This window comes from Oryctolagus cuniculus, chromosome 1, assembly GCF_051225735.1.
Source record: "Oryctolagus cuniculus isolate XC-2025 breed Fujian yellow rabbit chromosome 1, ASM5122573v1, whole genome shotgun sequence".
NCBI classification, from domain to species: Eukaryota; Metazoa; Chordata; class Mammalia; order Lagomorpha; family Leporidae; genus Oryctolagus; species Oryctolagus cuniculus.
This window is the reverse complement of record NC_142867.1, coordinates 158112422-158134008: the sequence shown is the minus strand read 5'-3', so window position 1 is coordinate 158134008 and position 21587 is coordinate 158112422. Positions and strand designations below refer to the sequence as shown.

At 39.4% G+C, this 21587-nt stretch overlaps 1 protein-coding gene across 1 annotated transcript in view; it reads right to left on the bottom strand.

Moving 5' to 3' along the window:
• C1H9orf57 (chromosome 1 C9orf57 homolog) overlaps nt 1–21248 on the bottom strand; it is a 78793-nt gene extending 57545 nt beyond the window's left edge. The window contains exon 1 of the mRNA XM_089306615.1: nt 21136–21248. Coding sequence (XP_089162741.1) covers nt 21136–21248 — 113 coding nt within the window. The remainder of the gene's footprint in view (nt 1–21135) is intronic.
• Between the last annotated feature and the right edge of the window lie 339 nt (nt 21249–21587).

Here is a 21587-nt window from a genome sequence, read left to right as displayed (position 1 = left end):
GCCCAACATTGTAAATGTACTTAATGCCACTGAATTATACACCTAAAAATGATTACAATAGTAAGTTTATATTTTATATATATTTTACCACAATAAAACATCATGCATGTTAACTCTCAGATTAGTCCATTCAGACTCTGCAGCTCTTATCCTCCATTGGCTAAGGATTCTCCTAGGGGTGTCACTCACTGTCTCAGGTGGCTCTTGTTTGCAAGATTGAGTAGGTTCTCTGGAGACGAACCCAGGGGCAAAGGACTCAGGCATGTTCTATTGATACAATAGCATCATCATGAGTTGGGGCTTACATGGAGCAATCAGTGCTGAAATTGAGAAGGTTGGGAGGATGTGACATTGGGTCCCAGAAGGTCTTTGGTACATGTATCCTTTTAACAATTCTCGGGCATTTGTAAATAAATGAATTAGGCTATCTCCCTTTATTTGCATAAATTTCTATATACTTATAGTTTTATTCTTGTAAATATTAAATCATATTATTCATGTTGTTTGACAACTTGCTTTTCTCCTATTTCTAAGTTAGTACTTGTAGACACACTTCAAACTATTTAACTGCTGTAGAGTAGTCTGTTATCTGGAGGTGCTATGATTTTTTTTCATCCCAGTGCAACATGCTTCCATATTCATCAATAACAAAACAACACTTGCTAAGGTAACTAATGATTTTCATATCTTTGAGTCCAGTGAGTTATTTTAGGGAATTCTTATTCATCCCCCCCTTACTGAAATCTTTTTTGATGTGTTTTCTTTGATGTTTGGATCATGATGGGTATATTCTCAGCTTCAAATTACACTTTTCCCAACATGACTTAAAAAGAATTAGCAAATATAATGATAGATTCAAAATCAGATCATGAAGAAAGATAAGACAGGATTTTTCTTACCATTTTTCAAAAAATGTTTTCCCAAGTGGTTTGCTCTTGAATTTTCGGTAAGCAAGAAAAAAGTCTAAAAATCATTTGACTTGAAGTTTGAAGAAGATATCTACTAATTATAGCTTGCAAACATGTGCAGCAAAATAACACACATGTGGATTACAGCACTCTGTATTCTTGACTGACACTGAGTGAAATAGGCTATTATTAGTTGGGAATTATGTAGGCAGGACATAAATGGGGAGATTTTAACAATTAAGTGAAAAGACATTTTTTCCCACCTTTCAATGTCAGCATATTTTAATGTCTTTTGAAAGCCAGTCTTATTTAATTGAAATCATTTCAGGGGATGGAGGAGTATTTATGTTGAGCTGTTATTAACCTGTTTAGTTTGAGGTTCATGCTTGGGACTAAGATCACAAAGTATTACATGTATATTCATTGGAATGCAAAAAGCATAGAGGCACAAAACACAGGCTCAGCCATCTTGGGTGCCTTTGTTAGCTCAGGCTGCTATAAGACAATCCACAGATTGTCCTGAACAATGTTTTTTTCTCACAGTTCTGGAGGCTGGGAAGTCCAAGGTCAAGGTCCTGGTGAGGACCTGTTGCTGGCTGTCCGACAACAGCCTTCTCACTATATCTTCATATGGCAGAAAAAGAAAGATCTTGGTGACTCTCTTCTCACAAGGGCATTGATCCCATCATGGGGACTCCACTCTTGTGAATTCATCTTAACCTAGTTCCTCTCAAAGGCCTACCACCTAATATGTCACTTTAGGGGTTGGGCTTCAACACCGAAATTTGGGGGCAACACAATGATTCATGAGACTGGGATGTGTTTTGCCTCTTATTACCTGTGTGAACTTTGTCATGTCATTCAACCTGAGATTTCTGATCAATAAAGTGAAAGTCATGTTTCTGAATCCCAGGTAGCTGGAACACAAAGATGAGGTGAGACAGGGTTTCTAACATGCTTGGTGATGCCATCTGTTGGGGTAGCTGTTACTAGAACTCCATGAGTGAAAAGGTCAGTCACTTTCAACCCTCCAGTGTGATGGTGGTCACTTGTGTTGGAAGGAGATGCTCTCAGCAGGGCTTGGTGGAATGTGAAAGTACTAACTGTGCCAGCAAAGCAGCCTACTGGGAGAGGAGGCTTGTTAGCATTTGAAGGGACACCCTGACAATAGGGACTCCATTTTAGACTACCTAAGACTCCATCTTGAGAAAACACCCCCCACTGTGAGACTATGGTCTCAAACTAAGACAATAATAGTACACTACATCCCACCTGGCAGAGCATAGAAATCCCCTAGCATGATTGCTCAAGCTTAAAACTATCTGTCAAGTTTGTAATTTGTGTATGGTACTTGAACTAATGTCAAGATTGTAATTGAAATTAGTTTCATATATGCTTTAGGTCAGCTGGTAACTATTATTCCTCTAAGTTTAGCAACCATGTATTCCCCCTCTCCTTCTTGTGGTTTTTGCCTTTATTTTTTTTTATTTTTATTTTTTTATTTTTATTTTTTATTTTTATTTTTTGACAGGCAGAGTGGACAGTGAGAGAGAGAGAGACAGAGAGAAAGGTCTTCCTTTTTGCCGTTGGTTCACCCTCCAATGGCCGCCGCGGCCGGCGCGCTGCGGCCGGCGCACCGCGCTGATCCGATGGCAGGAGCCAGGAGCCAGGTGCTTTTCCTGGTCTCCCATGGGGTGCAGGACCCAAGCACCTGGGCCGTCCTCCACTGCACTCCCGGGCCACAGCAGAGGGCTGGCCTGGAAGAGGGGCAACCGGGACAGAATCCGGAGCCCCGACCGGGACTAGAACCCGGTGTGCCGGCGCCGCTAGGCGGAGGATTAGCCTAGTGAGCCGCGGCGCCGGCCGGTTTTTGCCTTTATAAACCCTGTTGCTTTTGAGCCCCAGCGTCAAGAGTTCTTTAGGGAATGAGCCCACTCTTGACCACTGGCAATACAGGACTCCAGAGTTTATCAGTGTGTGGTGCCCCTCTGTAAGCACTCACTCAGGCACAACACACTGACTCCACCCACACACTGGCTGGGTTCTGATGAGGACTAGGAAGCTGCTATGGCTTGGATACAGTTTAAGTGTAGCCTCCACATTTTCTTGTATTGACATTTGATCTCCAGGTGAGGTATTAGAGGATGGAAACTTAATCTAACTGTGCTATTTAGTGGTTGGAACCTTTGGTAGGTAGATAGCATTAGATTAGGTCATTCATAAGGAGCTCTCATGTCTGAAACCTGGTGGTTTTACAAGAGGAGGGAGAGAGACCAGAAGAGACACACACCTACTCTCTGTCTCTTATCCTGTGATGCCCTGTGCCACCTCAGGACTCTACCAGCAGAAGGCCATCACTAGGCCCCCTCAACCATGCACCAAGGGAGCCATGAGCCCAAATAAACCTGATTTCTTTCTTTTTAAAGGAAGAGTTTATTTATTTTTAAAGAGTGTGATGGAGAGAAAGACAGAAAGACATATCTTCTACCCATAGTCCAATCAATGTAAGAGGGATTAGAGATTGCTGTAACTGATATAACCTATCATGGCTCATCTGATGATACTAAATACTTTGCAGTCCAAACAAAGTCAGGTCTTTGGTAGCAAGAAAGGAGAGAACTTTTGCTAACCAACCATTACCTGCCACACCCCCAAATTCCCAGCCCCAGTTTTGTAAGTTGTTCCATTTTGTTCCTTGTAGCAAACAGTGATCACTGGAACAAACTGACTAGGTTTTCATTTAACATTTTTTAGAAATTTATTTTCACTTTATTTGAAAGGAAGATACACACACACACACACACACACACACAGTGAGGGAGGGGAGGAAGAGATCTTCCATCCTGTGGTTCACTTTCCAAATGTTTACAACAGCCAAGGCTTGACCAGGCCAAAGTCAGGAGTCCAACATTCATATGTCCCTCATGAGTGGTAAGGACCCAACTACTTGAGCCATTCATCTGGTACCTCCCAAGGTGCACATTAGCAGGAAGCAAGGTTGGAAGCAGAGTAACTGGTACTTGCATCAGGTACTCTGATATGGGATGCAGGTATCCCAAGTGGTGTCTTAACCCACTACACCTCATTTTTTAAGAGTCTTCCATTGGAAAGAAATAGGAAGGATATCTGACTTACATATCATCTAAGTAAAGAAAAAGCCCTGCAGTCCAGATTGTCATCATCTTTGGAGCTATAGTAGAACAAGACCCTCCAAGTTTGCCTCTCTGCCTCCAGTCTCTCTGTTCCAGTCCATTTCCCTCACTACCAACAGGGTGACTATCCTAAATTCCAGATATGATAGTTTCATTTTACTTCTTAAAAATTTTCAAGTGGCAGCCGGCGCCATGGCTCACTTGGCTAATCCTCTGCCTGCGGTGCCGGCATCCCAGGTTCTAGTCCCAGTTGGGGCACCAGGTACTAGTCCTGGTTGCTCCTCTTCCAGTCCAGCTCTCCGCTGTGGCTCAGGAGGGCAGTGCAGGATGGCCCAAGTCCTTGGGTCCCTGTACCTGCATGGGAAACCGGGAGGAAGTACCCAGCTCCTGGCTTTGGATTGGCTCAGTGCCAGCCGTAGTGGCCATTAGGGGAGTGAAGCAATGGAAGGAAGACCTTTTTCTCTGTCTCTCTCTCTCATGGTCTATAACTCTCTCTGTGTCTCTTTCTTTCGCTGTCTAATTCTGCCTGGCAAAAAATAAAATAAAATAAAATAATAAAAAACATTTTCTAGTGGCTCCCATATCCTGTCACAACATCTAAACTCCTCAACAACACAAACAATGCTCTTCACAGTCTTGTCTCACCTACCTCCCCAGGGTCATCCTCAGCCCCCTTTTTTTTTACCCACCCCAGCTTCATTTTGCCTGAAAGGCACAATCATGCATCCATATATGATTTACCACTCCACTCCTTCTTTCTGGCATGTATACAAGTATCTCCAACAATCAGGTGAATGAGGGGAGCAGACAATATGTAAGTATAAAAAGTTCCACTGATCACTGACCTCAGTGTCCTAGAGGGAATTGGGAATTATGATGAATTATGATGCCTGTGGCAGACTGGAGAAAACATGCTTAAAGAGACCATTCACTACTCAGCTTCAGCAAATTGTTGCTATGACAGAACATGGGCCCTTCATTTCGAAAAGATTCTGACTACTCCAAAGAAGTCACGAAGCAGTATCTTATGTGAAATATACATTTAGTTTTTTTTTTTAAATCTTGTAGGCCATAAAATGAAAACAAAACAGACCAGATAGCATTAGTCATAAGTTTTCCATCTCTGTTTTGATCATGCCCTCCTCGTACAACCACAGAATTAGATTGAACCATAGGAAACTGCTGAAAGGCAATTTTATAAAGTTCCATCTGATAATTTGATCGTGTGCCCAGTAGGATATAAACATAGCATATAAAATACATGGGACAAGGTTATCTGAGAATGACTTGAATTTTTTCATAACTCTTAAGTGCATGATGTCAGACTTCTTAATTTTTCTTAATCAAATTAATTTTGGCCTATGCTTCCTACAATCTGTCCCAAACTGCATTGGCATGAAATATATCATTTATTTTTCAGGGCTTTTGCCCTCTTCTTCTCCCTGTAGATCACATAAAGCCCTCTACTTCTATCTATAGGGTTATAAAAGGACATGGTAGTGGATCTGGGATGCTCCTGGTCCACAAGAGATAGGCAGCTCCTCTGCACCAGGCACACACTTCCTCTATCTCCCACTCAGCGTCTGGGACGTAGCTGTTGCTTCCAAGGGTGTGGTTTCCAGTATAAAGTCTGCAGGCATCTACCTTTGGAGTGGTGCATGAGAACAGACAGAAGGTCCTCACAACAGGTGGAACTGCCACCCTCTCTCTTCATCTTCTTGGAGAGGCTATGAGACTCTTTCCACAGTTGGTCCATTGCTTGTCCTCCAAACTTTCTATCACCTTCCTTCTGAGATGGTCTAGAATTTGCATTTTGAAAAGCTACAGAAGAATATTAAGATAATCGAAAATGAATCTTGATGTGAATGGAAGGGGAGAGGGAGTGGGAAAGGGGAGGGTTGTGGGTGGGAGGGACGGTATGGGGGGGAAGCCATTGTAATCCATAAGTCGTACTTTGGAAATTTATATTCATTAAATAAAAGTTAAAAAAAAAAAACTTGCCATGGGACCCCAAATTCCATTAAGCCAGGTAGTAAAAATGCCATCTTAAGTGTTAAAGTGACCATCTAAAAAAAAAAAAAAAAAAAAAAGAAAAGCTACAGAAGAAGGAAGAGGAAGCTTAACTTTCCAAAGTAATTTCTGACATTTTCCTTTAGTCAAGAAAACAAAATATCATTTAAATGTATTTTTTTTTGACAGGCAGAGTTAGACAATGAGAGAAAGAGACGGAGAAAAAGGTCTTCCTTTTTCCATTGGTTCATCCCCCAAGTGGCTGCTACGGCCGGTGCTGCGCCGATCCAAAGCCAGGAGCCAGGTGCTTCCTCCTGGTCTCCCATGGGGTGCAGGGCCTAAGTACTTGGGCCATCCTCCACTGCACTCCCTGGCCACAGCAGAGAGCTGGCCTGGAAGAGGAGCAACCGGGACAGAATCCGGCGCCCCGACCGGGACTAGAACCCCGAGGTGCAGGCGCCGCAGGAAGAGGATTAGCCTAGTGAGCCGTGGCACCGGCCTTAATTTATTGTTATAACACAACACCAGAATATCAATTAATAATTATGCTACATTTGTTTACACAAAACTTCCCTGTCTAGAGCTTATTTTTTTCCCTGTTCAGCTTACACACTTTGCTGGGTACCTAGTGCTTAATAGGTACCAAAAATTGATCAGTGAATGGACCTAAATATGCCAGCTTTACATCATAGAAGAAGCAGGGAGGAATGGGAGGGAGAGAGAAAGAGTGAAGAGGTTGGAGGAGGAGGAATAGCTGGAGTCAAAGGCTTGACCCTTTCTTCCTATAATATTTATTCCCAAGAAAATGACTGCTCAGGCATTTTCATCCCATTTTATGATAGAAGAAACAGTGACACAGTGAATTGTTAAATAAGCTATCCAGGCCAGTTCGCTTCCAAGCAGCAGAGCTAGGTTTTAAAGGGATACACTTCTGACTCCAAAGTCCTGCTAATCACTACAACTTCACCACTCCCTGACTATCCAAATATTCACAATTAACTTGGTGGTACAAGAGCCTCTGGTTGAGGCTGCCTGCATTTGAAAAATATAAAATAATATAAAAACAACCCTGTTCTTTGGCCTGAAGAAATACAACCCTGTAGTGAAATGCAAGAAACTAGAAGCTATGACTTTTTTTTCAGACTTATTTATTTACTTATGTGAAAGGCAGAGTGACAGAGGGAGAGAGACAGAGAGAGCAATAACAGAGGGATAACTTCTGTCTGCTGGTTCACTCTCCCAAATGCCTGCAACAGCCGGGGCTGGGCCTGGCTGAATCCAAGAACCAAGAACTCTTTCTGGATCTTCCATGCGGGTGGCAGAAATGGAAGTGCTTGAACTACATCACTGATTCCAAGGCACACTGGCAGGGAGTTAGATCAGAAGCAGAGTAGCTGGTACTGAAACTGGCACTCTGGTATGGGATGCCAGTATTCCAAGTTGTGGCTTACCCAGCCACACCAGAATACCTGCTCCAGAAGCTACTTCTGAAAGATGATTTCCATAGTGGCCCAACCTGATTGTGGCTCAGCATGACTAGCATTTTGTCTTGTCTCTTTATCTACATAAATTCCTTCTTTAAAATGCTGCCTGATCCAGCTAAGACAACTCACCATGTTTGAAAGTCTCTGATTAATTTCAATCCAATTATGCAAGGATTTTTTTTCTGTGGTGTATAGGTTACACTGTGAACTCAGATGAATAGGGAATGAATTGACCTCTTGCAGGAAAGTTAATAGCTTAGCACTTCAATGGAACCTATTCAAGAAGAAATGACTTACTGAACACTGGCTTCTCAATTTATACAACTTACAAACTTGGGGTAGTTATGAAGCAGGTCAGCTAAAATTAATAAAAATTTGGAATTACTGTTTCATGTACAGGAAAGAACATTTGGTTTTTAAATTTGCATCAAGGAAGTATAATTAATTCAGTGTAAAATATTTCCAAGTTGAGTTTCCTCTTCTGCTTTTGTATGTAGAAACTATGTGTTATTGGTTATTAGGGTTATTGATTTTATTTTTTACTTTCTACCTTTGTTATTTTTATTTATTTGAAAGATGAAGCAACAGAGAGAAAGAGAGTTCAGAGTGAGAGAACAAGAGAGAGAGGGACAGAGAGGGAGCTTCTGTTTGCTGGTTTACTTCTTAAATGTCTTCTTAAATGGGATTCAGCAACACCTAGGATTGGACCAAGCCAAATCTAGGAGCCCAGAACTCCATCTGTGCCTTCCACTTAGAAGGTAGGGACCCAGACCCTTGAGCCACCACCTGCTGCCACACAGGGTGTTCATTAGCAGGAAACTGATCAAAAGTGGATGAGGGACTCAAACCCAGGCATTTCAATATTGGATGCAGGAATGCCAAGTGGCATCTTAGCCATCGCACCAAATACCTACCCCAGGGTCACTAATTATGCTTGTAAAAAAAAAAATCACATTTTTAAAAACACATGCGATTCTCATAAGTAAATTGTTGAATTTGAATATGACATTAACTTAACAAAATCAGAAATTTGTATAAATCCAAATCAAAAGCTCTTAATATCGCTGACTGCCAGAAGATGGGGGGAAATGCAAATGAGCAGACTTTGAACAGATGACAGTAGTAGCTGCTGTTGATCATGGGCCAGTGCTTTTGCAACACATAATGCTAGAGACAGCAATTATTACTCTTACTTTTCAGTTAAGTTACAGAGTTTTAGGAGAGTAAGTGACTGGCTCAGAGCCACACAGTTGTAAGTAACAGAACTGAGGCTCAAGCTGAGATTGGCTTGGTTGCAGAATCTCTGCTCCTGATTTCCAGTTTACAATGCTTTCATTTTAGTGCTTAGATTGATTAGGCTTGATCTACTCTCATGTTTCTCAAATTTAAGCTCTTTTAATGAAAGCGATTCATGTGGATTATTGGTGCTGACATAAATTATTATTATAAGAAGCTTAAATACATAAAAAACAGGTTCCTTGTTTTGTTCCATATTTCTTATGTAGGGATAAATTACAAATAAATTACAAATAAAGACCCAAGCAAATTACAAAACCAATAAAATTTAAATTAGTAGTAGCATTAACATGATAGAAGATGCTGTTTTGCTGGGACTAAATTACCCAGTTTAGTCTGAAAAATATCCAGAGCTATCTATTGTAAATAATTAGAGTCCATGGAAGTTGAATGTTGTCATAAATGTAATGTTCAGAGTGTTGTTAATAACTACAAGGCAGTGACAAATCTTCAGAAGCCAATTTTAATGAGGAACAATTTATAACTCTGCAAATGATCTTATTTACTTGAAGATAGGGTATGCATGCGTTCTGCCTCTTTCAGAATTCTACATTAAAGAATCTCTAATTGAATTACCATCAGAACACTGAAAATTTCTCTTTTTGTGTTAGCTACCATTCAAAATTATTCTCAATCTTTAATAAACTGGCTCTGGTAGTACCCCAGGAATCTGATTATCTTGGGATCAGCAGGTCTAAACTACTGCCACGCAACAGTGTGGTTCCATTCTCTGTCTCTTTTCCTGTTTTGAAAATTTTGTACACTGGTCAAGGTTAGTGTTACCTGCCATTACTGTTAAGCCCTTAATTTTTTTACAGACTGAACCCAGTAAAGTTCATGCTCCGCTCATGGCACAGTCTGTCCAGGCTGTTTTTCAAAGGCCTGGTTCCTTTCCATTGTTATCTTCCTTTAGTCTTCAGAGACCGGTTCATCTGGTGATAGAGAAATAAAGCCAGGATGGTTATGTGGTTTAGGTGTGGGAGGTGAGGGGAGAGGCCTGCTTCATAAAGCCTGGCCCATAGGCAAGACTGAAATTCTCACATCCTGTTGGCAGAAATCAGCCACCTGGCCACAGTCAAGTGCTCAGGAGGCTAGTAAATATAGGCCAGCTGGGAGCTAAAAAAAGGAAAACAACATGGGGGGTCTTCAACATATTATGAAAAAACTATATGTGGATTTCAAATATTTTTGCACCAAAATAAATATCTTTTAATTCCATTTTTCTATGAACTTTCTGAACTATTCTCCTAAATGTACAACAGAATATTCTTTGCTATACAAAGCCAATATTTTCTTTAGTTCTTAAACGAATTGGACCATAAACATGGAAATGAAAAATGAGTCCCCTAATTACACAGTAGTTACAAGTTTAAGTGTCCATGCTGATGATCAACGTGTGTTTACACTGATGTGTTAGATCACCAAAGAAATGAGAACAGTTAGTGTGAAAATTGTCTTTGAAAACTCAAAGGCCTCTGAGAAAATCTAACATCATGGTTTACAAGCCTTAATTTGAGGAAACATCACACTAATGAAATCTCCATTCTAATCCATCTGGAATGCTCCCCATACCTGTTCATTTATCAGTGTTATACTTGGCCTTGGGATTTTGTTGATGCAGTATACCTACCTGAAATGTTCTATTCCTTTCTTTTCAGAAATTGATTTAAATACTACTGATTATGGTTAATGTCTTATACATTTATGATAGTTCCTTAGTCTTCATGTTCTCAATAATATTTAGTTTCTCAGAATTCTTAGAACTAAAAAATGTGTTAATATTATTTCATTTCTGAATATATGATTTATTTCATTAGGTGGTTTCCAGACAGAGTCCAGAGAAATTTTTTACCCAACAAAGAAATGAAGAAAATAAGTACAGAATATTAAACTCTTAGGAAAGGTTTAATTAATTTAACCTTCAAAGATTTTTTGAGTGAGAGTGTGTCTTTTCTATTATTTTAATGTTAAGATGACCTTTATAAAATGATGACTTGAGAAATAGAGGAAACTCTCTTTTTACACCTCTGCCCCAACCCAATGAGGAAACTGAAGTCAGAGAGACAATGTCTCTAAGGGTAAGTCAATACCCAAATGCATACTCAGCCATCCTTAATACCCTGACACTGGTTTCAAAGTCGAAGTTATAGTTCTAGATACCATAAGCAAACAGGCCAAAGTTTGACAACATGGAAAGATAGTATGTAAATGGGCATCTATGGACAGAAAATAGATTCTGTATCAATATATTCAGATTTCTGAGGTATCTCCAAACTGTCTTCCATAGTGGCTTTACCAGTTGGCATTCCCACCAACAGTGGATTAGGGTACCTTTTCCCCCACATCCTTGCCAGCATCTGCTGTTAGTAGATTTCTGTATGAAAGCCATTCTAACCGGGGTGAGGTGAAACCTCATTGTGATTTTGATTTGCATTTCCCTGAAGGCTAGTGATCCTGCACATTTTTTCATGTGTTTCTTGGCCATTTGGATTTCCTCTTTTGAAAAATGTCGGTTTAAGTCTTTTGGCCCATCTCTTAACTGGGTTGATTGTTTTGTTGTTGTGGAGCTTCTTGATCTCTTTGTAGACTCTGGTTATTAATCCTTTACCGGTGCATAGTTTGTAAATACTTTCTCCCATCCTGTTGGTTGCCTCTTTACTTTGCTGAGTGTTTCTTTTGCTGTACAGAAACTTCTCAATTTGATATAATCCCAGTTGTTAATTTTGGCTTTGGCTGCCTGTGCCTCCGTATTTTCCAAGAAGTCTGCCTGCGTCAATATTCTGCAGTGTTTCTCACATGTTCTCTAATAATTTGATGGCGTCAGGTCACAGATTTAGATCCTTAATCCATGTTGAGTATATTTTTGTGTTAGGTATAAGGTAGGGGTCTTGCTTCATACTTCTGCATGTGGAAATCCAGTTTTCCCAGCACCATTTATTGAATAGACTGTCCTTGCTCCAGGGATTGGTTTTAGCTCCTTGATAAAATATAAGTTGGTTATAGATGTTTCGATTGATTTCTGGTGTTTCTATTCTGTTCCATTGGTTTATTCATCATTTTTTGTACCAGTACCATGCTGTTTTGATTATAACTGCCCTGTAGTATGTCTTGAAATCTAGTATGGTGTTGCCTTTGGCTTTGTTTTTCTTGTATAAGATTGCTTTAGCTATGGAGGTCTCCTGTGCTTCCATATGAATTTTACCATCATTTTTTCTAGATCTGAGAAGAATGTCTTTGGTATTTTAATTGGTATTACATTGAATCTGTAAACTGCTTTTGGAAGAATGGACATTCTGATGATACTGATTCTTCCAATCCATGAACATGGAAGTTTTTTCGATTTTTTTTTGTATCTTCTTCTATTTCTTTCTTTCTTTTTTTAAAAGTGTTTATTTTTTATTTGACAGAGCTAGACAGTGAGAGAGACACAGAGAAAAAGGTGTTCCTTCCATTGGTTCACCCCCCAAATGGCTGCTATGGCCTGAGCTATGCCGATCCAAAGCCAGGAGCCAGGTTAAGTGTGGTTAAGTGGTTAAGACCAGCTTTTTCCTGGTCTCCCACGTGGGTGCAGGCACCCAAGCACCTGGGCCATCCTCCACTGCCTTCCTAGGCCACAGCAGAGAGCTGGACTGGAAGAGGAACAACCGAGACTAGAACCCGGCGCCCATATTTCTTTCTTTAAAATTTTGTAATTCTCATCGTAGAGATCTTTAACATCCTTAGTTCAGTTTACTTCAAGGTGTTTGATTTTTTTTTTTTTTTTGGTAGCTATTGTGAATGGGATTGATCTTAGAAGTTCTTTCTCAGCCATGGCATTGTCTGTGTATACAGTGGCTGTTGATTTTTGTACATTGATTTTATATCCTTCTACTTTACCAAACTCTTCTATGAGCTCCAATAGTCTCTTATTGGAGTTCTTTGGATCCCGTATATAAAGAATCATGTTGTCTGCAAATAGGGATAGTTTGACTTCTTCCTTCCCAATTTGTATCCCTTTGATTTATTTTCTTGCCTAAAGCCATGTAATTTCATAGCTTTTAAAGCAGCATTTTCCCAAACATATGTCAGAGTAGGACAAATATATGAAAAATGCAACTTCACTAGTAATCAAAAAATGCAAATTATCATAAGAAATATTTTCAGTCATCAGATTGGCAATTTTATTCTTGAGCTTGGTACTGGAGATTGGTGAGCAAATAAGAAGTATGTTCTCTCAAGTGCTGATGGTAGAAGTGCTTCTATTTTCTTTCTGGTTCTCATTTTACAATGTGTAACAAAGGGTTTTTTATTACAGCCTCCTGCCCTATGCATCAGGCTTATTTAAAACAGGGACTGTATTTCTGCCTCCTAAGTATTCATGTTATCTGTACTGCTCATAAATTGATAATATGTTTTTAATTTTAATTTTTATAATTTTTAATTTTATACACTTATTGAATGGTCACTAAGTATTTGTAATAGTAATAAACACATGTTTAAAAAAGTAAGCATAGTCTTTAACACAGCATTAAGTTCTCTAGGAATATGTATATAAAATGTGGGCTATATACCAAGCATCATCTATAAAGATTTTTATCTTGTTATAAATTTAGCAAGAAAAAATGTACATTTTCTGTTTACCAATTTAAACATTTAATGTTTACCAATAGGGATAAGCTTTCTAAATATTAGTACCTTTAAACAACAACAGCAATTAAAAAGCACATTGAAAATAATTATTTATAACATTAGAAAATGTTATAGTATATATTATCAAATCAAAATGACATTGTATTCCCTTTTTAAAAAACGAGTATGTTTAGTTGTTTTAGAAAAAATACTGGGACTGTCGCTCCCCCTCTTCGTGGAGGAACGACACAAGACCCTGCGCTGTTCTTTCTTCTGCTCGGCCCTCCCCGGGTTTGCTGCTGGTTCTTCCCGGGTTGGCTACCGACCCTTCCACCTCCGTGGAAGGGCGGTTCCCCCTGCCACATTCCCCTTAGATGTTCCTGGTGCATGCCGTCTCTCTCCTCCTTTATAGTCCTCCTCCGCCAATCCTAACTCGGCTGCCCACACGCCGAGTATGCTGCTCTCCAATCAGGAGCAAGTCCTACAGTTTATTGGCTGAACTGGAGGCAGCTGCGTAGAAGCTGTTTTCTCCTCTCCCAGCGCCATATTGTGGGAGAGCAGATGCATAGAATAAGTCTTAATTCCAGTAACTTAGTCTAGTCCGAATTGCTCCCCACAGGATGAGTGTTTGGTTCAGCAGTTAAGGTGTCACTGTGGACACCTGCACTGCATGAGTGTCTTGTCTGAGTCTAAGCTCCACTCCTGATCACGCTTTTTGCTAATGTGCATACTGGGAGTCAGTGGTGATGGACCTGCCATCCTTATGGGAGACCTAGATTGGGTTTCTGGCTCCTGATTTCCAGCTGGCCCAGCCCTAGCTTTTGAGGGCATTTGGGAAGTGAACCAGCAGATGAAAAAATATCTCTGTCTCTTTTCTCTCTTTCTCTCTCTCTCTCTCTCTCTCTCTCTTCCTTTCAAGGAAAGTGAAAATGCTGAAAGAAATGTGAAACACTCATTATTTCATTGTAATGGTCAGATAGCTGAGTTTTTAAATGCTTTTCTATACTAAACATGTACTGTTTCTATAATAAAGAAGAGGATAAATGTTCTTTTTGTTTTTGAGGCTGATTTGAAAAAGAAACTCTTTGCATTTGATGACTTCTCATCAAATGTCATTGTTTATTTTAGTAAATAATGATGGTTTGACGAAGCAAATGGTTTGATCAAACAAATGAAACATGAAGAACCAATTAGTCATATTTTATGATAGATTGGGAGATGTTTTTCCATTGTGATTTCTGCAGAAAATATATAGGATATAAAATGATATTTTAAAGATTATTAAAGAGTCACACATTATCTATGTAAGTTGTGGAACCATATCACTTAGAACTGACACTCAAAATAGAATCTGTTTTATGTGAAGTTAGACTTCAACCTTGTATATCCCACAAGCAAGAACAGCAACTTAATGCTTTAAAAATCTGCTTGCCTGCATCTCTCTCCCTGCCAGTGCTATTTAAAGATTGGTGTAAGCACACTTATCAATAGGATGTGTGAGTCATTTCAACAATTATGAGAAACAGCATTTCTTTTCTCAAAGATAGGCAGCATTTTCTTAAACTTTAAGCAAAATGGCATTCATCAAGTGAATGAATGATCTTAGCAGCTGTTTAGAAGCCTTCAGATCTTTTGTTGCTTGCTTTGGTCAATCCACATTGCTGTAGGTGACAAGCAAATCAAGTGATCCAGGAAGCATAAAACGTGGCAATTTTAACATGACTCATTGGATGCACATCATCTGAATTCCCTGCAGTGCTTTATAAGGCCCTCCACATGTGTCAGAAACGTGAAGATAGCTCCCTGCATTCCGCATGGTAGATATTTAAATTTTTTCCTACTCTTATCAAGACATTGCTTCTGTCACCTACCCCTCAACTCATGACTTCAACATTTGCATTATTCAGAAAACTGAAGACACCAGCCAGAAAATGACTACTTTACTTTATTGAACATGCAAACTTATCCAACTCAGCACCTACCAATCTACTCTTTCTATGGCTAATTTCTCTACCTGTGCTCTGGGTCTCACCTTCCCCTGCCTTCTCAGAGACTGTACTCCACTAATGAGCATTCTTACCTCTGTATTCAGCTTCCTGCATCAACCATGGACATTTCAATAGCCTTCTAAATAGCACACGAGTTGCAATAATAAAACAGCAATTTTCATCTACTGAGCATTTAGTCTGTATTAGGCAAGGTGTTAACAACATTTAAATATCATCAGGCCTGACAATGGTGTTCTGGAAAAAAATAAAGCTTATTTGAGAGCCAGGAAAAGATATAGGAGGAGAGATAGGAAGACACAGAGAGACATAAGGAGAGAGAGAGAGAGAGAGAGAGAGAGCGCTCCCCAAATGCCTGCAAGGGTCAAGGTTGGGCCATGGTCAAAGCCAGAAGCCACTAACTCAATCCTGGTCTCCCACCTGGGTGTCGGGAAGCCAATTATTTGACCCATCACAGCTGCCTTCCAGGGTCTGCATTAACAAGGAGCTGGAACTAGAGTTGGGGATCAAACCCAGCTATCTGATACAGGACTCAGGTGTCATATCTGCCAGGCAAAGACTTGCCCCTATTAGCTTATTTTTCTCAACTTCTTTTAAAGTCGTTATGTTTTCTATATTATATACATGAGGGAGCTGAAAGCTCAGGAAGGCGAAGCACCATCCACAATTATGCAACCTGTATTTGGAAAAGCAGGGATTCAAAACAAGCACTTTTTAAGTTTCTTTAAAAATGTAGTATTTATTTGAGTGAAAGAGAAAGGTAGGTAGGTAGGTAGAGAGACAGAGAGAGAGAGAGAGAGAGAGAGAGAGAGAGAGAGAAATCTTCCATCCACTGGTTCACTCCACAAATTCCTATAACATCCAGGTCTGGGTCATGCTGAAACCAGGGACAAAGGACTCCATCCAGATCTCCCACATGGGTGACAGGAACCCAAGTAGTTGGTCTATCATCTGCTGCCTTCGAGAACCTACCCTGGAAACGGATGTGGGACTCAATCCCAGGCACTCCAAGATGTGATGTAGTGCCAAGGAGTACCTTAACCTGCTATACTGCAATGCTCACACTAAACCAAACTCTTGATTACAAGATTATATGTTCACTGTTGTGTTAGTACTCCCTGTTTCTCTTGAGCCCAATCAGTATTTCTATACTGCATCATAAACAAGTTTCTGAAAGACTTATATGCACTTACTATGCCTGTATTACTTCACACACCTCAACACATGCCACCACTGGGGCAGCATCACCAATTACCTTCTTGTTTCTAAAGCTACAGAGCCTTCAGAGTTCCCTTAATAACTTGTTTTAGCCTTTGAATCTGTTGATAGCATTATTTTTTTTGAGAATTTCTAACATTTTTTGTTAACAATAATTGTACATGTTTATGGGTTGCAGTGCAACATTTGAATACATGTAAACAATATATACCAATCAAACTCTTTCTTTGACATTGCTTCATGTTTGGATCCCTGGAACTCCTCTTCTCTACTTGCTCATAAAAGATGAAAAGGTTATTGTGAACTATAATCACCCACCTCTGCAGTGTAATGCCAAGAATGAGTACAGAAAGGGAATGTGTATAGAACAGGAACATGTAGAGAAACATAATTAAAAACATGTACTCTGATTGCAGGCTTCTTGGGCTCCAGCTCAAGCTCTTCGACTAACTACCTCTCTCATCTTAGAAAATTGCTTAAATTCTCTGTGCTGCAATTTTCTCATCTGAAAAAATGAGGATAGGAGCCAGCGTTTTGGCATAGCAGATTAAGCTGCTGCCTGTGACTATACCAGTGTCCCAGATGAGCACCTAGTAGAGTCCTGGCTACTCTGTTTTCCAATGGAGCTCCTTGCTAATGCCCCTGTGAAACAGCAGAAGATGGCTCAAGTGCTTGGGTCCCTGAACCCACATGGGCAACCCAGATGGAGTTCCAGGCTCCTGGTTTTGGTCTGATCCAGTCCCGGCTCTTGGGACCATTTGAGGAGTGAACTGGAGGATGGAAGATCTTTCTCTCTCTGGCTCTTATTTTCTCCTTCTCTTTCAAATGACTTAATCTTTTGTTAATTTTCATTTTTTAGGTTTTAACATGTTCAGTATAGTTCATAGATACAGCTCTAAGAATATAATAATACTCCCTTTCTTTCTCCCTCCTTCCTGTCCTTGTTCTCCCCTCTCCTTTCTCTCCTTCATTTTTGAGATATCTTTAATTTACATTGCTGTTTAGGGCTTAATGCTCCAGTAAATAAAGAGTTCAACAAGTGAACAGAAATGTAGGTAGAGGCTATAAACAATAATCAAATGACTTTTTATCCATATGTAATAAATTTCAAAGTAATCACAGATCATTAAAACTAAAATAGTACAACATTCTTAACCATTAGTTTGACAAAGATATAAAATAATGTTTGACAAAACTGTATTTGGAGCCATATTGTCAGACCCAGGCATTTCTTTCTTTTTTAGTTTTCTTTTTTTTTTTAAATAATTTTAGGTCACACATATAAGGGAAAACATGTGGTATTTGTCTTTTTTGGTTCAGCTTACTTCACTCAATGTTATGTCTCCCAGTTGCATCCATTTTTCTGCAAATGGTAGACTTTCATTCTTTAATAGTTGAATAATGTTTCATTGTGTATATACACCACATTTTCTTTATTCATTCATCTGATGATGGACACCTTGGTTGATTCCATATTTTGGCTATTGTGAACAGTGCTGCTATGAACATGGTAGTGCAGGTATCTCTTTAATACAATGTGTTCCTGTCTTTTGGGCATATATGCAGAAGTGTGATTGCTGGATCATATGACAAGTTTATTTCTAGTTTTTTAAGCTATCTGCACAGTGTTTTCCACAGTAGCTGCACTAATTTACATTCCCTTCAACAATGTATAGGTGTTCTCCTTCTCCACGTCCTCACCAGTATTTGTTATTCTCTGTCTTCTGTATTTTAGTTATTCTGACAGGGTGAGATATTTCATTGCGGTTTGATTCACATCTCCCCGACAGCTAGTGATGTTGCGCATGTAAAATATATTTGTTGGCCACTTGTATTTCTTCTTTTGAGAACTGTCTGTTGAGGTCCTTTGCCTATTTCTTGACTGGATTGATATTTTTTGCTGTTGTTGTTTTTGAGTTTTTCAAGTTGCTGATGCATTCTGAGTATTAATCCTTTTCCAGATAGGTAGTTCACAAAAATTTCTTTTCCATTCTTTCAGATGTCTCTTTATTCTGTTAACTGTTTCCTTTGCTGTGCAGAAGCTTCTGAGTTTGTTATAATCCCATTTGTTTAGTTTTTGTTTGTTACCTGTGCTCTAGGGTTCTTATCCAAGAAATTACCACCTACCCCAATGTCTTAGAGTATTTCTCCTAAACTTCCTTCCAGCAACTTTATAGTCTCAGGTCTTAAATTTAAGTCTTTCAAATTATTTCTTATATGGTGAGAGGTATAGATCTAATTTCCTTGTTCTGCATATTTACATCCAGTTTTGCCAACCATTTGTTGAAGAGATTATCCTCACTCCAAAGTATGGTCTGAGTACTTTTGTCAAAAATCAATTGGCTGTATGTTTGTGGATTAATTTCTGGGCTTTCTAATCTGTTTAATTAAATTATATGTTGAGTTTTTTTAATATATATTTTTAAATTTATTTGAAAGAGTTACAGAGAGAGAGGGAGAAACAGAGAGAGAGAGAGAGAAAGAGAGAGAGGGAGGGAGAGAGAGATACTGCTTCAGGACATATGCCTTTACATGTCTCACAAGCACAGCAGTGGAGTGGTGAGGTGTTGAGAGCATCTTGCTTAGACTCAGATCATGGGGCTCAAATCTTGGCACTACCACCTAGGACCAAATACATCTGAGCATTCGTCTCTCTGAGCCTCCACCACATCCTCAGCTGTACCATGGAGAAAATAATCACTCTTTTCTTTTTTTTTCTTTTCAACTTTTATTTAATAAATATAAATTTCTAAAGTACAACTTTTGAATTATAGCAGCTTCCCCCCCCCCATAACCTCCCTCCTACCCACAACCATCCCATCTCCCATTCCCTCTCCCATCCCATTCTTTATCATGATTCATTTTCAATTATCTTTATATAAAGAAGATCAACTTAGTACATACTAAGTAAAGATTTCAACAGACTGCACTCACACAGACACACAAAGTACAGAGTACTGTTTGAGTAGTATTTTTACCATTAATTTGCATAATACAATACATTAAGGGCAGAGGCCCTACATGGGGGACAGGTGCACAGTGACTCCATTGTTGATTTAACAATTGACACTCTTGTTTATGAAGTCAATAATCCCCCGAGGCTCTTGTCATGAGCTGCCAAGGCTATGGAAGCCTCTTGAGTTCACCAACTCCAATCTTATTTTGACAAGGCCATATTCAAAGTGGAAGTTCTCTCCTCCCTTCAGAGAAAGGTTCTGCCTTCTTTGATGGTCCATTCTTTCCACTGGGATCTCACTCACAGAATTCTTTCATTTAGGTTTTTTTTTTTTTTTTTTTTTTTTTTTTTTGCCAGAATGTATTGGCTTTCCATGCCTGAGAAACTCTCATGGGCTTTTTAGCCGGATCCGAATGCTTTAAGGGCTGAAGGATCATTATTTTCTGGGAGTACCATTTCAAGTATTAAATGAAAGGGGACATGTAAAATGTTTGAAACAGTATCCCACATACAGAAAATTCTAAGTGTTTCCTATTATTAGTATTGCAACTCAGCAATTTTATGGAATGGAGACCAAAACAATGTCATGGAATATATTTTCTACATTGTCCCACTCTGCCTTCCTTTTGCACCTATTTCTTTACCTCTTATTTTCATTGTGTTTGCAAAATATATTTGTCCATATGTGCACATTCACTCATACACATTAATATCTGATCTGAGCAAAAGCATTTATGTGATAGTTTCCCCTTATCTGTGAAGGATACATTCCAAGACTCCTATCTTAAAATCATGGATGATACTGAACCTGATACTATATTTTACCAAATAAATATATATGTATATATATATATATTATAGAGTTTAACTTACAAATTAGGCACAGTAAGAGAATAACATAATTCATAGTGAAGTAGAACAACTTTAACATTATATTGTAATAAAACTTATGTGAATGCGGTCTTTCTCTGTCTCTCTCTCTGTCTCTCAAAATATCTGATTCTACTGTTCTTTCCTTGCTGTGATAATGTGAGATAACAGAATACCAGTGTTAGGAGATAGGGTGAGGTGAATGATGTGGGCATTCAGATAGAATGTTAGGCTATTTTGCAAGGATTGCTTGAACACAAGCACTATGAGCCCTCAATAGTCAATCTAATAACCAACATAGTCAGTAAGTGGGTAACAGGTAGCATATATAGCAAAGATATGCTGAACAAAGGAGTATTTCACATTCCAGGCAGGATGGAGTGGAACTATATGAGATTTCATTATACCATGCAAAACATTAGCAGTGCACTTTAAAATGTAGGAAGATTTATTTATGGAATTTTCCATTTAATATTTTCAGATTATAGTTGAACATGAATATCTGAAACCACAGATAGCCAAACTGTAGATGTGGGGGCACTACCATATTGAAAAGAAACAATATTCCTTCCTTTCAATCCTTACAGTCCTTTATCCACTTGATGTCAGTGAATACAGTGCCTTTACCACATCTCCAAGAACATTGACTCTTGTGCTCCAAAGCAGACCTCTTTGTAGCTCTCTGTCTGGCGGGCAGCAGAGGTAAGGGGATGTAGCTTTACATCAAGAGGCATGCCCATGATCTATTAGAACTGTTGTCGTGATGTTTTTTAAAGGTTTATTTACTTGGGAGGCAGAGTTACAGAGAGAGGGAGACAGAGAAAGATCTTCCACCCTCTGGTTCACTCCCCAGATGGCTGCAACACCTGGAGCTGAGACAATCCAAAGCCAGAAGCCGGGAGTTTTTTCTGGATCTCCCATATGAGTGCAGGAGCCCAAGCACTTGGGCCATCTTCCACTGCTTTCCCAGGCCATAAGCAGAGAACTGGATCGGAGGAGGAACAACCAGGACATGAACTGGCACCCATATGGGTGCCTGTACTGCAAGCAGAGGCTTAGCCAACTATGCCACAGCACTG